Raw genomic sequence first — 17625 nt, 5'->3', positions numbered from 1 at the left:
TGTCATCATTCACTGATTTGAGGGTGGATGATCAATGTCAGTGTCGTACACATTAAGAACAATAACCAATTAATTGTTCTCTGACATATGCTGTGTCTGTGTCACCTTTGGAGTCTAATCCAAGTGTGCTGACAGTATTTTCTGTATGGCTATTTATGTTAAGTCCTCAACTTCAGAAGCAGTGTCTCATGCTGAATCCAGGCCAGTGCACCTTTGTTCTGTTGTGGCACCAAATGAATAACTTCAAAACTGCAGAGTAGTGTATGTATGAAAAATTAACATGTTTTTTAGCGCTGAAAGAACCCCTTCTTCATTGGATTATGGTTGATACAAGCAGTGTGAGATACAATAAATAACAGAATGAAGAGCATAAATTGTTTTTGAAAACCATCTTTGAGGAAACTGTACTGAAATCAGTGTCCAAGTACCAGTTTTGACCTAGCCTTGTCAAAGTTGGTGATCCCACAGTTAAATCATCAGTTGATAATGAAAACGCTCACAAAAACCATCAGGACATGTAAGATATTAAAGAAAACTTTTATAATTTCATATGCCTGTCATAGAAATTAAGCTACATTCACTAAAAACAAGAAAGATCCAGCTTATAAATAAGACTGAATCTATGTAAATGTTCAAAAGATTCAGTAGAACGGACCTGGAGTTACAGTTACATGAATGGCAAGTTTGAAACTAATCACAAAATATAGTTTTCGGTTTTGTCTGATTATGTTATATCATTTAATATGACAATTAAAAGTTTCATCCAGACTTTCCTTTTGATTAAAGTGTGAATGAAAAAAAGTTGTTGGAAACTTCTGAAAAAAAAATTGAAAAAAGAATCGGAACATGTTCCATCTTGTTCTGTCCTGTTCCTGCTAGAGAGGAATGTTGGGTCTGTAAAAAGGACGGTCTAGACCTGCTCTATATGCATAATGTCTTGACAGAACTTCTGTTTTGATTTGTGGGTATATAAACAAAAGTAATTTAACTTGGAAACCTGGGAGACAGACCTTACCTCAGTAGTTGATAGAAAACAATGCAGGAACTAGAGAAAATAAATCTTGGACTCAAAAATACTGCAAATAAATGATCACATTGCTGTGTAACATATTCTTTTGTAAATAAATATATGTTGTCTCTTGACAAGTGTTTCTGTATTCACAGCTTGTCTTTTCCGCTACAATGTCCTATCAATGGTGTACCTGCTGTACCTGCTGCTACTTCCCTGGTTCTTGTCTCCCAACAAACACACTATCAGAGGTGAGTTCATCTGTGTTTCTGTGCCACTCACATCTGGGTTCTTTTGACTATGTCAGTCAAACTGAATGTAAGTCCAGGTACTGTAACATTGTGAAATTGTCATGTGATCAACCTTCATCAATGTAGACCTCAACAGTGACCTCCCAATTTGGTTCCTGAAGTGAAAATCCAGATCATATTCTTCATAGAGGAATTCATTAACAGCCAAAATTTCATAACCGTCAGAGTCAGCGGGTTGTTAATTTGCTTGTCCTTATTGTTTTTTATTATTAATTATTTTTTATTATGTTGTTTTTTTGCTCCTGCAGAAGCCTGAAAGTTTGTAGAATATAAACCCTAGAAAAACAAGTTCTATTCATCATCTCTCAGAGAATTATTACACTCCCCACAATATAAAACTGATTTTGCTAAAACTTGAATGGGAAATTTCTTTCTGGTAGGCGGTCATTGTTGATTTCTTCTTTTGGTGGCGATAGTCAGGGGTTGGGCCACCAAGATCCACTAGAATATGTAGAGATTCCACATATCTATGCAAAGATGAACTCCACCTGTCCATGAGATAGCCTCTTGTTTGGTGTTTTGATGGAGGTGGAAAGCATGCTATAACATGTCCCTCGAGATCTCACATCAGTGGTCAGATATGGTTTTAAATCATGATTCCATTCAGTTACCCATCTGTTCTGTTTGGAAGTATCTGCATTTTGTTATGTTTTGACAAAAATTTGTTTTCTTTCCTGTTATTTGTCACCTATGTCATTATTAAAAAGCTTAAAGTAATATCACCTTTGAAACAGTCAGGTCTTCTCTGTTTTAATCAAAATGTAGTGCACAATTCAATCAAATTTTCTGAAAATTGAATGGAACCAATCAAATTTATGTGTGTTTCAGTTATACAGGTATTAGCAGTTGTTCCATCAAACACTGAGTTTCTTTCTGTTGTCCATCTTATGCATGAATGCATGCACATTCACACACATATACGTACATGCTCAAGCTTCTGTGACCAGTGATGAAATCCAATCTCTCTGCTTGTCCTTCTTACTAGTGGAGGTTGTTTTTAAAATGTTTGCTACACTAGAATTGATTCTCAAAGGGTTTCCCTGAATGCACCTTTTGATAAAAAAAGTTCTAAAAACATCCATGAGTATACATTTTTTAAAATATTCCAAGATTTTTATTTTGACATTCTGGTTTAAATGTACATGTTCAAGATGTACACAAAACAAGAGGGTGGAGATGTCATCATTGAGCCTTAAACCCAGTTAGACACTAAAAGGCTGTGGTCATGTCTCTCTCTCTCTCTGTCTGTCTTTCTGTCTCTGTCTCTGTCTCTGTTTCTCACACTCACTCACTCACTCGCACACACACACACACACACACACACACACACACACACACACACACACACACACACACACACACACACACACACACACAGCTGGAAGTAAAAATGCATTTAATTCAGTTGAAAGAAGGAGGAGGTGCACAAGGAGTTCCCCTAATGGAAAACCCAATGGCCGGCCAAAACCCTGACATGTGCAAACACACACACACACGCGCACACACACACACACACACGCTCAGACATACCCTCACTCTTTAGGCTGAGACGGAAAAAAACTTGATTGGAAGCAACATTGTTGGGCTCTGAAGAGAATAAAAGACAGTTTGAGTCAGAGCTGGAGATTACCCAACAATGTCATCAAACATTCAGTTCATGCAATTTACAGAATATACAAGACTCCACTTCTTAGTTTTCCTCCCCAAACTTCTCTTAAGTGTGAGTAAAAGTATTATCAGTAATTAACTTCTGAAAACATTGTAAAGAGATTTCATCTTTTTAAACTTTTGTGGTAAAATATCAAGCCATTTTCAAACCTGGTCTTCATTTGTGTGCTGAGTGAACTAAGTGCACACAAGATATCATCAGGTGTAAAAGCAAGCCTTCTGGTTTTTGATGTCTGAATCCAGGCTGAGACAGGAACTGCTGATGTCCCAATTGTATGTAAAGAGGGCAAACTCTACTTAACATTTGAAAGGCTATGATACACGGGCAAAAGATTTTTCAGCATTAAATGTCAATGTTAGCATTTGTTGTTTCATTTTTAAATGTGGGGAAAATAATGGCACAAAGCATATATTGGATTCATGGATTTCTATACTTTAAGTGTGACTTAAGTCCATGCTGGCAGCCAGACACATTACCTCCATCGTCAAGTCGAACATTAGCATTGCCGTTGCGTGGATTGCAATGTTGTCTCTTTTGCAAAGCTTACAAACTCGGCGCAGATTGGAAAATGTCCAAGCGCTAATGCAGCGAAGGAGGATGGAGTTTTTGGCTCGTCTGGAAGGGAGCCGAAGAAGCTACAAGTGAAGCCTGACAGGCGGCACAGTGACAAAATCAGGATGCGACAGGAAGGTCACGTGAAACCTGAGACGACGCAGCTTGCCTTTTTCACACTGCAGGCGAGCTGAGCCAAGCCGAGCCAAGCTGCTAAACACCTGGGTCAATTGGCGAGTTGGCCGATGCGGGTCGAAATGCCAAGTCGACCCTTTCAGAGTGCCCAAACACCCGTGCTCATCCGCATTTTTTGGTGCAGCATGAAAGGGGCTTTATTGAATGATTATCCTCACGGTAAAGCTCCTTTCACACTGCACCAAAAACACGTATCTCTCAGTAAAGTTTTGGCCTTTGCTTAAGATCAGTCTTCCTGTTGATGTCCCAGAAACTCTATTTGACTCCCGCGCTGAAAGCTTGAATGTGCCCTCATGCCGAGCAAACGCAGGCACAAAAACCCGCTCTGACACGTGTGTTTCAGTGTGAAAGGGAGGTCACCCAAAACTAACGTAGCAATCACAAAACTCCCTAAACTGTGTCGTTTTGACTCTGAACTGACTCAAAAGCCCAAAAATCAGAAGAATAATGTGATCAACATGATATAAATTGAATCAAAAATCAAAGAATTTTTTGCAGCACCGAGCTCATGTGCTGCAAGTGAATTTCTTACTTTTTTGAGGAAAACTACAAGACTTTCTCCTTCTATTTAACCATATGTCTTAAATGGAGTCCAATTGGGATATATACTTACTAATACTTTGTATTTCCTAAAGATTTCAGTTGTGTGGCAATTGCAGGAGCTCGTTGTTCCCTCAAATAGCTTTTTCTCTTTGTTCTCAAAACATGATGATGGCCATTACACATCATTAAACATCCCTCAATATTGTTTCACAACAAAAGTTTGTTTTATTCTGGCTGAGTCTGTTTTCCCCTTCAATCCATTCATTAGACTAAGCATTTTACTGTGTACTGTATGGGCTTCTCTCATAACTCTCACACTAAGAATAGTTGTCCTCATCCTGACGATTTACTTCAGTCTGGTGTGGTTCATTTTTGTCCACAGATGTTTTATCTTTTTCCTTCATGGGTGACAAGAGAGGGCTGACATTATCCATGGTGCAGTTGTTGGAGGGAAGCCACAACCACACAGCCTCTGTTGACTTGAGCAAGCAAAGGCATTTGTTAGCAACTAAAACTTCAACTGCTAACTGACACCGAAACCTTGTTGCATCTGATTTTTGTTGAAAATGTGTAGACATTTGGGATTATCTGTATCTGACCAGCATTCTTTCTTTTTCTTGCTTTAAATTGACATCCAATTCCTGGGACATCCAATATGCAAATCAATACATATTTTGCTTTAACTGATGAGGCAGTCCTTCACTGTTGCCAATGACTCATTTGTGTTCCCATTGCTAAAATAATGTGGTCACATGTGGCTTAGACCACCTCTTAATGTGGTCAGAGTGATGTCATCTCAGTACCTCCAGGGTATAAATTATTGGGACTATATCAATAAAAGAATAAATAGGAGCACCAAAACTATGTAGTTACTGTCCTCAGAGGACTGTCCATAACCATTCAGTTGTAGGTGAACTGCTGAGTCTTTACCTGAGGACTTGGGATTTTGTTAGATGTTTAGTTTGACTGATTGGACTGCATAAACAAAATTCATGTATTGTATTTGGGTGTGTTGTTTTTAGGGTGAGCAGTTTCTGTGTCAGTGTGTACCTGAGTTCAGAAATCGGAGGGATGTGGTGTTTTTTGAAAGCCCTTCAGAGTTTTTAGATACGCCCAAAAGGTTAAGGATACAATGCTGTTTTGTTTATTGTTCTTTTCCTCACCAACTGAAGCGTTGACATTCTTTCTGGATCATCAAATAACTGCCCCTAAACTGCATACAATATTTTCTGTGTATGCTTGGCTAGCTGGTGCACAGCTACTCAAATGAAATGTAACTATTTATAACACAAGGTTGCACAGCAAAGTTATCTAGTTCTGGGTATATGTACATGCTATTCATTAGCAGGTACTTGAGTACGAAGCACCTAAGTAAACTAGGTAAACACATTCATCTGTCATCTAATAACAGATGATTGACCAAAGGACTGATTTATTAATAGAGGGTTTTTCCTTCAGTTCTGATGTTATGATACCATTGTTGAGGAAGCAACTCCTTCCTTTGCTGTTGGAACAACACGTGATATTTGTGCCTTTTACCAACATGTCTACCATAATTTTAAGAGGGAACAGTGAATGTGCCTGACACAAAAAATTATCATCGATATAACCTTCAAATAACAACCATGGCAGACACAGCAAGCCTCGTCTGTGTTTCAAGCTACAGTTGACATTTGTAACATTAACCATTTGATCCACTGAGCTGCTACCAGTCTGTAGGCGCTGAAGTGCAGCTTTTCCCTCTTCACTGAACATCCTTGAATAATCGATAGATTATTCAATTCCTAAAAGAATTGATAGCTGCAGCCCTAGAGAAAACCATCTCATCTTTGTCTTTATTTATCGATTATGTTGTGGTTCTATTGAATTGGTTGAATGCTGTGGAAAAAAACGCTGAGGAAAATTACAAGATGATATTATTACAGCATTGATATTATTTTATCAAATACATAACCGGAATGATTTTTACTGCCTCAGGCTCCCTTCCCAGTTTGTTAGCTCAACTTTGAAAATCTGCAATTCCTTCTCTGTGTATATATTACAGTTCAAATAGATCCTCCTCCATTATAAAGCTGTCCATACTTCGCAGTAGCTGCTCTTCCAGTTATCAGGTTCCGGAAAGTCGTTCTTCCTCTACTACCCCTCTGCTAGTATTCATTGCAGCTAACCAAACTTGCAGTCAGCCATCTGGTAGAAGTCTGAAGCTCCACAATGCACCAAAGAGGAGAGAAGGGTGTCTGTTTTCTTGTCTTGCTCTAAAAACTATGGAAAATAAGCATATTTCCCAAAACATTGCGAAGCTTAAAGGTCTAAAAGCTTCATGGTACTGTGTTTTATCATATTATGAACCAGAATGAAGTCATTACCTGGTTTGGCTGTTATGCTAAGCCCATGAAACTTAACAGTTCACCTATTTTCCAGAAGACTTGTCTGGCTGCTCGTGTGTACTTGGCAAAAAGTGGCTCATTTCAAAAAGAGACACCACTCTGTTAGAACAATCTCACTGATTTTGTTTTCAGAGGATAAAAAGACTAACAGCTGGATTTCCAAAGTATGTTATATGGAAAATCTTAATCCTCACCCTCGTTCCTTTTTTTTTTTCTCAAGGCAACTCAAGTTAATAGCACACATATTTTTTCTCTGGGATGGAGTCAGGATAATAGTTTCTGCTTGCTTTTTTCCTTATCCTAAGCTAGTCTGAATCCATCCTAGTCCTGTGACACATCTGAGTCTCATCTTACTGCAGGCACAAGAGAATTTTCACAACTGTTATGTTCTGCTTTTGTGTAACAAATATGAATTCCTACTCATTTGTTGTACACAATAGAGCACTGATTTTATCTCTACCTTTTCTTTCTCTTCAGGTCACACTGGTCGTTTCATCCGAGCTGTACTCTGTACCAGTCTTCTGTTTGTACTGGCTCATATCTGCTTCCAGATGGTTCTCTATACCTATCCACCTCTCAACATTGCCATCGGTGACAACTGTTCACAATGGGACACCCTAACAAGACATATAGGACTGTCCAGGTGTGTCAGCTAAGCCACATGATCATCATTCCTGATCCTCACCAATATTTTGCAATTTCCTGTCGACTTGAATGAATGAGTGAATCCTCTCTGTTGCAACCAGTGGGAGAGGATAAATACGCACACAAATTAATCTAGCATAGTGAAGGCAGAACATTATACCTAGTTTATAGAGTGGAAGCCCAAGGAAACAAGGAACTACAGTGTTATTGATCTGAAAGAACAGTAACAACATTAGCTTAGTCAGTGTAGGTACAACGGGAGAGATAGTGTTCCCCAGTAACACTGTTGTTGAGGAAATATTTGAACTTACTTAACTTTTCCACTATGTGCACGTGTGTGTTTTGTAGGCTTCCACTGGATGATCCTTGGAGTGTGTTACGCCTTCTGTGTCCTGACCTGGGCGTGTGTGTGGTTGCCTTGGTAACTGTGGTCCTCTGCAGCAGATTGGTTAGGAACAGAGAAATGTTGGCTGCTGCCAACATTACATCAGTGAGTCATTGTGGGAGTGTGATTTCCTCCCAGCAGCACCACAGCTTGCTTTCAAACACACACATACACACATATGCACACACGCACAACCACACGTACACACACGCACGCACACAAAAATAAGCTGTTTCAGCATAACTCCCAGTAAGGAAACACACACAGGATAGTCCTGGTTTAGTTGTCATTTCACGCATCATTTTACAAAGCAGGTAAGGTTTTTTTGTTAAGGTACTCATGTAACTACTGAATAAGCCTGAATCATGGTGGGTTCATGTTGAGATTGAGATGTACCAACATGAATTATGTCCCCAAATTCTACATTCCTTTCGACATGTTATGAGTTACTAAAAATGAATTAGAACTGAATATCCTGACACATATTCAAAATTGAATGTGTCAAAACACACAAAATCAAAAATATGTCACCTCCTGTTGGGTGTGCTGGGTAATGAAATGTATAAATGTGCCCATCATGGATTGCAGTTGGTAGGTGAATCTATATGCCAGATTCTATATGCCAGATTCTATGTGCAAAATTCAGTCACAGACTGATGCGTCATTGAGTACCCACAGTTGAATAGAAATAAAGCATTTCCTTATATGACCTTTAAATAAACTGATGGACTGAGTTCCATTCCAGAGCAGCTTAACAGAAAATGCTGATGGACTTGTTCTGAGTGGGATGGTGCTGTCTGATCCTCTGCACTCTATGTTGAATGAAAAACTCATCATATGTAATCTTGTACATCACACAAACCCAGCTCAAAGACGGTTATAGTATTAGAGCAGTGGAGCTGACTTGAGACCAGGTTGTTTCACAGTAAGTGATATGTGAAATGATCATAGAAGACATGGACATCTTGGCTGCCTCTGCTGACCTGTTGGCTCGAATGAACCCAGATTTTGAAAGGTTGAAGTTGACCTGGCTATTGAGCTTTTACACCTGTGAATGGAAACAGACTACATCAGTATTGTACATTCAAGTACAACCTGTAGTCTCTTCCTTGATAAAACAAAAAACAACATTGATACTGTTAATGACAAGTGAGAAAGTACATATTTTATTAGCTATCTAGTAAATCAAGAAACCATCTTGATTTTAACATCTGCTAAAAGTAAGATGACTTTAAGACATCTGCTTGCAGTTGGAAATCAGATAGCTGCCTATGAACACACCTTTTTGATTTGCTCCAGAGTAGTTACATACAAACATCACCCACAGACATACACATGCCATAGTTAGTGTGTTATTTCTGTCTCAGTAATCAGACACAGTCGCCACCTGTCACTGTAAATTAAGCAAGGTTTATTTCGAGAACACATTTAAGCAGATGAAGTTGGCCAGTGTGCTGAATTAAATAACATTAAAGTCTAATTAAAAATGGAAAGGGAAGTTTACCAATAACAGCCTCTTTTTTGTACCTTTGTTGAAAAACGTCAGTCATCACTTTGAATGTCTTATGGCAGCTAGCTCCTCAGTTGTTTGGAAGTTTTCATTGTAATGTAACAAGCAAGAGACAGACCTGTTGTCACATCTAAGAGACAAGGAAGCTGAGTGCCAGTGAATATATTGCTTGATGTACAACAAGATGGGTTCTGAACAATAAGAGCCATGGAATCTATCTTAAAATTCCAAAGAGAACCAATGAAGGACTGATGTGTTCACACTTTTTATTTGCAGTGAGCATACTTGCAGCTACATGTTGAATTAAATAAAGCAGGGTAAATCAGCCTGCTGAAGTTCTAAATATAGCCAGCTGCAATAGTCAAGTTGCAGTGTAATGAAGGTGTGAAATACTTTTTTCATATCAAAGAATGACAGAAGTGGTTTTAGTTTGTGAATGGTTTCGACTGAATCTTCTGGTTTGAACCAGTCACTGATAAGAGGATCAGTATTTATTCAGGCTGATGGACATGCAGATGCACAAATTCTCCAAAATGAATTCTTTTTATCACAGTAACTGACCTGATGATCAATAGTCATATGTTTGTTGGCTCAAGTGTTTCATGGACGTGTGGAAAGTTCTCAAAAGACTGATTGTCTTCAGTTTACTCTTTGCTCCCTTTTCCACTCAGCTAGAAAATGACACATCCAACACCACCACGGATGAAGAGGACGAGGGTGAGAATGAAGAAGACGAGGCATCCGGAGGTGAAGATGAAGAGGAGAGGTCAGCACCTGATGAAACTGATGAGGAGGTTTCAACAGCGACCAAAGCAAAGCAGCTGGCTGAGCGTCTCAAGGTCATCGTGCGCAAAGTTCTGCAGGACCTGGGGAGAATTCTGGCCATCAGTCTGCTGGCTCTGGCTGGTACGTCCCTTTGACTTCCTCTCATTTCTCTTTCACATCATAAGTCAAACACAGTCTAAGTAGTGGTCTTTTCAAGGTCTTCAATGGCAGTTCAAGCTATATATATATAAAAAGGTCTTCACATTTGATTTATAAAACATCATCTAGCTGATTAGGTCTCTCATGAAGGTAAATATTTGAGCTGCAGTGTGTTCTGAAGGAGCAGGAGGAGAAGGTTCAGAATCGGAGAAAGATCGTAGGTATAGCAGCCAAGTAGACGTAATTGATCAGTAGGTCACCCAGTGTGGATTTATGAAAAAAAAAAGTACATGTGCCCCTAAATTTAATGAAGTCAAGGGAACCAGATCACAAAGTAGAAATCAAAGTGTGCTGAACTTTGATATTCAGGGTTGAGGCAGTAAGCATTTAAACAAAGTCCCTTCTCCTCAGTCTGAAACTCTTAAGAACAAGACTGTTACAAGTGCCATTGCTGGGTTCTCCCTCTGAAAAGTACACTCATCATCATCCACCCATGATGTTATTGTGGTTTCATTTGAAAAGTTAAATGACCTCAATTGCTTTTCTACCTTAGTGCTACTCAAAGCGCTTTACAGGGTTTCCTAATTCACTCATTCACACACTGATCACCATACAAGGCACCAAATGACTGATCAGGAACAATCGGGGGTTCAGTATCTTGCTCATGGACATTTCCACATGATCACTCGGGAATTGAGGATCAAACCAGCAACTCTTCAGTTGCAGGTTGCTGAATCTTTACTCCTGAAGTTCTGAAAGGATCATAACAGGAATCAGATTATTTATCTGTGATTAGATCCTTGTTTTTTCAATTATCATGGAATACAATGTTTTAGGAGTCAGATGTTTTCATTTTAGATTGATCACTGTAACTGTCATCTCTCACAGGTGTCACGCTGCCTTCTGCTTTCTCTGCCATCTACTTCTTGCTGTTCATTGGCTTGTGCACATGGTGGGCCTGTCACCTTCCCATCAGTCACCTGGGTTTCAATGCACTCTGTGTGATGGTGGGCTTCTTCACGGCTGGTCACATGGTTTGTCTGTACCTGTACCAGAGTCTCCTTGCCCAGGCTGTGTTCCCTCCCCACAGTCTGTGGGCCAGGTAAGATCCCACCAAACTATGGATAGGAATCATAAACAGGAATATTTATTAATTCATTCACATCCATACACCACACATCTATCTATCTATCTATCTATCTATCTATCTATCTATCTATCTATCTATCTATCTATCTATCTATCTATCTATCTATCTATCTATCTATCTATCTATCTATCGATATGTATGTACATATGTGTATGTATGTATGTATGTATATATATTTTTTTCTTTATTTTTACTACTTTCTCCATTGTAGATACATACTGAAGACAGCAAATATATTAAGCGAGATACATGGAATTATCTAGCAGAGAACTAGAACTGTAAATATGTTTATATCTCAGATTCCTCAATGTTGCTTTGTTGACAGCACTGCAAACCCTTGGCCTTCTCTCAATGAGCTTCATGATGTAGTCACCTGGAATGGTTTTCACTTCACAGGTTTGCCTTGTCAGGGTTCATTTGTGGAATTTCTTGCCTTCTTAATGGGGTTGGGACCATCAGTTGTGTTGTGCAGAAGTCAGGTTGGTACACAGCTGACAGCCTATTTGACAACTGTTAGAATTCATATTATGGTAAGAACCAATCAGCTAAGTAAAGGGAAATGACAGTCCATCATTACTTTAAGAACTGAAGGTCAGTCAGTCTGGAAAATTGCAAAATCTTTGAATGTGTCCCCAAGTGCAATCCCAAAAGCCATCAAGCTCTGCAATGAAACTGGCTCACATGAGGATCCCCCCAGAAAAGGAAGCAAAAAAGACACCTCTGCTGCTGAGGATAAGTTCATCCCAGTCACCAGCCTCAGAAATAACAAGTTCACACCACCTCAGATTAGAGCCCAGATAAATGCCACACAGAGTTCTGGTAGCAGACACATCTCTACATCAACTGTTCAGAGGAGACTGCGCCAATCAGGCCTTTATGGTAGAATTACTGATAAGACACCACTACTAAGGAAAAGCAACAAGCAGAAGAGATTTGTTTGGGCCAAGAAACACAAAGAATGGACGTTAAACTGGTGGAAATCTGTGCTTTAGTCTGCTGACCAAAGCAAATTTGAGATCTTTGGTTCCACACGGAGCATCTTTTGTGTGATGCAGAAAAGGTGAACAGATGGTCTCTACATGTGTTGTTTCCACCATGAAGCATGGAGGAGGAGGTGTGATGGTGTAGGGGTGCTTTGCTGGTGACACTGTTGGGGATTTATTCAAAATTGAAGGCACACTGAACCAGCATGGCTACCAGAGCATTCTGCAACATGCCATCCCATCTGGTTTGCATTTCGTTGGACCATCATTTATTTTTCAACAGGACAATGACCCCAGACACACCTCCAGACTGTGTAAGGGCTATCTGACCAAGAAGGAGAGTGATAGAGTGCTGCACCAGATGACCTGGTCTCCACAGTCACCTGACCTGAACCCTTCTGAGGTGGTTTTGGATGAGATGGATCGCAGAGTGAAGGCAAAAGGACAAACAAATGCTCAGCATCTCTAGGAACTCCTTCAAGAGTGTTATACCATTTTCACACTGAAAGATGCATGTCAACACGGGTTTTTGGACCCACGTTTGCTCAGCATCAGGGCGCATTCAAGCTTCCAGAAGACCTTGGTCTGAACTTCTGCTGTGAGGGCTGCGTGCCTGTGTTTTTCTCTCTCGTACGTCATCGCGCTGATAACGTCACCATTACACATAAACGTGTGCCGGAACACTGAGAGGTAAACAAACGACAACATGGTCGTTGTCGAGTCGAACGTTAGCGTTGTCATTGTGTGCATTGCAATGTCGTCTCCTTTGCAAAGCATACAAACTCGGCGCAGATTGGAAAATGTCTGAGTGCTAATGCAGCGAAGGAGGATGGAGTTTTTGGCTAGTCTGGAAGGGAGCCGAAGAAGCTCCAAGTGAAACCTGACAGGCGGCACAGTGACAAAATCAGGATGCGACAGGAAGGTCGTGTAAAACCTGAGACAACACGGGTTGCCTTTTTCACACTGCTGACGAGCCGAGCTGAGCAGCTAAACACCAGGGTGGCTTGGTGAGTCGGTTGACGTGGGTCGAAATGCCGAGTCGTCCCTTTCAGAGTGCCCAAAAACTCAAGTTGATCCGCGTTTTTGGTGCAGTGTGAAAGGGGCTTTAGAAAAACCATTTCAGGTGACTACCTCATGAAACTCATCAAGAGAATGCCAAGAGTGTGCAGAGCAGTTATCAAAGCAAAGAGTGGCTAATTTGAAGAATCTAAAATAAAAGATATATTTTGAGTTATTTCACACTTTTTTGTATACTACATAATTCCATATGAGATCCAGTACTATACATTTGTAACTTGAGCGTTGATAATAAGAAATCTGGAATATCCTCTGAGACCTTTATATCTACGAGGTCACTAAAATTAATTTAATGCCTCAGTTCATTCAGTGTTGACGTTTCTGTTTTTAGATATGTATACATTTGCAGTACAGAGCAAAAATAACAATGTGTATCAGTACATAATGGACATTCGATGAACTGCGTGTGCATGAAATTTGCTTACTATCGATTTGGATCAGATTAACTGATGTGGTTACAACTTTACTTCAGTCTGACTGTTTTGGTCTAGATACACCCAGCAGTTCCCCATGAGCAAGCCCATCTTGTGAGTAAACCGAGCAAATACACCTAGATCTGATCCTCTCAGGAAACGTCTGTTCTCTGTTAGTACTGTGTGAAAAAGAATCGGACAGAAATAGAAGGAGAGTGAATGTGTGAAATGAGTGACAGAAAAGAAAACAGGAAAGTGAGCCTGTGATTTTGAACTGAGGAATGTGGATAGTATGATCTGTGGTACGTGTGGAATGATTGGCTAGCAGCTAGCAACTGATGCTTTGTCAGCTCCCCTCTCCCTGTCAGGAAAATTGTAATAAGACAAGCAAGCAGGGCAGCATTCCAAGTTGAAGAATGACCTCATCATCAGCTCTCAGTATCAGTTTTTATGTTTACCTAACCAATGTACATATTGTGTGTGTGTGTGTATGTGTATGTGTGTGTGTGTGTGTGTGTGTGTGTGTGTGTGTGTGTGTGGCTCTGTGAGATGGACGACAGACAGAAACTCAGTGCTTGATGGACCAGCTCCTAATGCCTGTATAATTGAAACACATATATTCGTTTGTCTCTGCTCGGTTTTCAGAAAATTTGATTAAATTGTGCGCTACATTTTGATTAAAACTCAACAATCACCTGATGAGCAATTTCCATGTTGTGGAAAATGGCTCCAGAAACAACTTGAACATATTAAAGCGCAGAGAAGACCTGAATGTTTCAAATGTGATGTCACTCAAGCTTTTCAATCATGAGACAGTTGACAAATAACAACAGGAAAGACAACAAATTAGTGTCAAAACATAACAAATGCAGATGCTTCCACACAGAACAGATGGGCAACTGAATGGTTTGGAATCACGATTTAAAAATATAACTGAACACTGATGTGAGAGCTAGCCTTCTTTCCACCTCCAGCAAAACACCAAACAACAGGCTCTCGAGCGGACAGGTGGAGTTCATCTTTCCAGTGGACTTCCATAGATGTGTGGAATCTCTCTGCTTGTTCTAGTGGATCTTGGTGGCCCAACCCCTGACTATCGCCACCAAAAGAAGAAATCAACAATGACCGCCTACCAGAAAGAAATTTCCCATTCACGTTTTAGCAAAATCAGTTTTGGATTGTGGGGAGTGTAATATTATTTTCTGTGAGATGACGAACAGAATTTTTTTTTCTGAGGTTAATTTCATAGTCACCTCTCCATTGACGTTTCAGCAAAATCAGTTTTGGATAATTGTCTGAGATCAGGAATAAAACTTGTTTTTCTGTGTATTTGTTTTTGTATAATACCTTGTTATTTATGAGTTATTGAAACTAGATGCTCAAATCTGCGTATAACTTTTGAACTTTACCAAACTGATTTTATTCCTATCAATGAGAAAATCACTAATATACAAAAATATATGTGAATTGGGAAATCCTTTGGGTGAGTTAAGAACATCTGTGCGTACAGGTGGCGCTTACATGGAGCTCGATGACTGTGTAGTATCAGAGTCATCGCTGAGATTGATCTCAGTTGTCTGTAACTTTCCTGTTTTTGTTGATTCTGACTGCTCTCTCTCTGTGGTGTTTTAGGCTACAGCAGTCATCTGTTTTTCAGATAGAAGGCTCAAGCAAGCCCGTGTTGTCCACCTGCTTAGACACAGCTGACAACCTTGTTTGTGAATATTCACCAGCTGAAGAGTCAGATGTTTCCCTCAGGGTTGAATACTTTGTCTAATTCATCCAGTCAGCATGTTGCCTTGTATAAATACTGACCACAGAACTTTTCAGGCACACAAGCTGCCTCTTGCTGGTGAACTATTGGCATTATGAGCTTTAAATGATTTGGTTTGGAGCTGATCAGGGGTCTTGCTTGGTGATTCTACATTTGAGTGATGGCATGGAAGGAGAGAGGTAAACTGATACATTTTTGACTCCTACATTTATGCTGTCAACTTGACCTTTGAAATCAATATTTTGTCTTAAATATTGAGATGGGGGCCCAGCTCCCATTAAACATGGAAAACATTTTTTTTGCTTAAAAATTAACTAGCTTATTCTAAAACTGGCTTCAATAAAAGGTCACAGAAACAAACATTTCCTCAAGATTTGACACACTTAAAATTTTCTCAAAAATGTTTTCTGACTGGGACACCTTGGCATCATGGAACAACACTGAAATGTTGTTGCCTGTCATTTATCCACCTTTCAAATAATTCCACCTGATCCTTATGTTCCACGTACCTCTGGTCAGAAAAACTATAATTTTCCTCATGGCATGAAACAACCAAGTCCCTCAAACCACTAACTCCCCCTCTCCTCCTTCTGTCTCTGTTTCTGTCTAGACTCTTTGGTCTGAAGGACATCATCATACCAGGAAACTGCTCTGCTCCATATGACCTCAAATTGAATGTTGATCATGACTGGCCAGTTTATGTTAACCCAGGAATACTGTTCCTCCTTTACATTACCATGACAACAGTTCTCAAGACAGGAGGTCATGGGACACCTAAACAGGTATTGCAGTCTGTATTTTGTGAATATTTTTGCCCAACATAGACAAAAAAAATGAATGGAAAATGAGGATAGAAAATGCTTGGTTACAATCTCCCCTCACAGCTAATCAAAGCAGATCAACTGCAGTCAGGGCTTAATGGTATCACAATGAACATTATGAACTCAGTACATCACACATGTGTTTCCTCACCTTTTTCTGGAAGGGTTCACATGAGAGGGGTAGAGCTAGCACAAGATGACAAGAGGAGGCCTTTAATCCTTCATAAATATGAGGAGTAAAAATCCATAACACAGACTATATGTAACGCAGTTTTTACAGACAAAGCAGGAAGGAGAGCAAACAACAACTAGCCAACCAATACATTAATTAACAGACTTTTAATATCACTGTTCATTGGCACGAGTAGTTCTGATGATAATCACCTTCGATTGACATTAAATGAATGGGTGGCATTGGTGATGGTATATTTGATATCAGTGAGAGAACTTTTCTGGCACCTCCTGCTTAAAACCCTAATTGTGAATGGTCATCAGATGGTGCTTGTATATGTTTTTACATCATATTTTGCTCATACAATGCTCCTGAGCAGATAAGGTCTGTTGCACGTGCGACTGCAGTGAATAATTCTGCTGAAAAGTCAACCACCTTTAAAGTACTGAAAATCATTTGTTGAGCCTGAAATTATCTGGTGGACAAACAATGGCAACAACAATAATGAGCTCCAATGATGTTTAATAACAATAAATACATGATAGATGTCAGGTTATTATGCCACCACTTTCCATCATTCAAGGACACATTTTGTCTCTTGCTGCCCTGTCCTTTTGTGACTAATTTGGTATTTTCTCATAGAAATAATGGATATATATCATGGTGCCAACTGAAAAAGAGCAACCAGCAAGAAATGCTTTTACATAATGATTAAATCATCATTTGTTTGATCATAGATGGTCATTTGGTATTTTTCTCAGGTGTTCTATTTGTGTTGTCAGATTGAGGAGGAGGAGCAGGAGCAACATGAGAAGAGGGAGGAGTCAAAAGAGGAGACGGTGGAGTTAAGGTCATGGAATCAGAAGGACAGCTATGACGATGACACACAGGTAAAAACTTTGAGTGCTAAAGCTGTGTAAATTTTAAATTTTGTTTTGAAGAAGGTCAAAGGAAACTGTAGGAATCACTCTTTTTATTTTGTCTTGTCAGCAACAGCAAAATAAAATTTAAAAAAAATCTTTTTGAGTGAGTAAACCTGATGATTGTAATCCTGCTTCTATTTCACCGCAAACTTGTACTACTCCAGTTTTGGTGCCTACAATAA

General features: G+C 39.6%; 1 protein-coding gene across 5 annotated transcripts in view; it reads left to right on the top strand.

The window, feature by feature from the left end:
- piezo1 (piezo type mechanosensitive ion channel component 1 (Er blood group)) overlaps positions 1–17625 on the top strand; it is a 74775-nt gene that overhangs the window by 13058 nt on the left and 44092 nt on the right. For 4 of the 5 annotated variants that reach the window (XR_015109368.1, XM_086179953.1, XM_086179952.1 and 1 more), the window contains exons 2-8: positions 1165–1260; positions 7144–7309; positions 7660–7801; positions 9878–10112; positions 11019–11232; positions 16138–16309; positions 17303–17410. Coding sequence is in view for 4 of the 5 variants with exons in the window: in XM_086179953.1 (XP_086036079.1) it covers positions 1165–1260; positions 7144–7309; positions 7660–7801; positions 9878–10112; positions 11019–11232; positions 16138–16309; positions 17303–17410 (1133 nt within the window). In the remaining variant the exon portion in view is untranslated. Of the gene's footprint in view, positions 1–1164; positions 1261–7143; positions 7310–7536; positions 7558–7659; positions 7802–9877; positions 10113–11018; positions 11233–16137; positions 16310–17302; positions 17411–17625 lie in introns of those variants that run through there. The other variant, XM_086179954.1, reaches the window with a different exon arrangement.

Source organism: Aulostomus chinensis, chromosome 16 (assembly GCF_037954235.1).
Source record: "Aulostomus chinensis isolate RoL2024-O1b breed Wild chromosome 16, RoL_Achi_v1.0, whole genome shotgun sequence".
In the NCBI taxonomy this organism is placed as follows: domain Eukaryota; kingdom Metazoa; phylum Chordata; class Actinopteri; order Syngnathiformes; family Aulostomidae; genus Aulostomus; species Aulostomus chinensis.
This window is presented reverse-complemented; position numbering and strand designations above follow the sequence as displayed.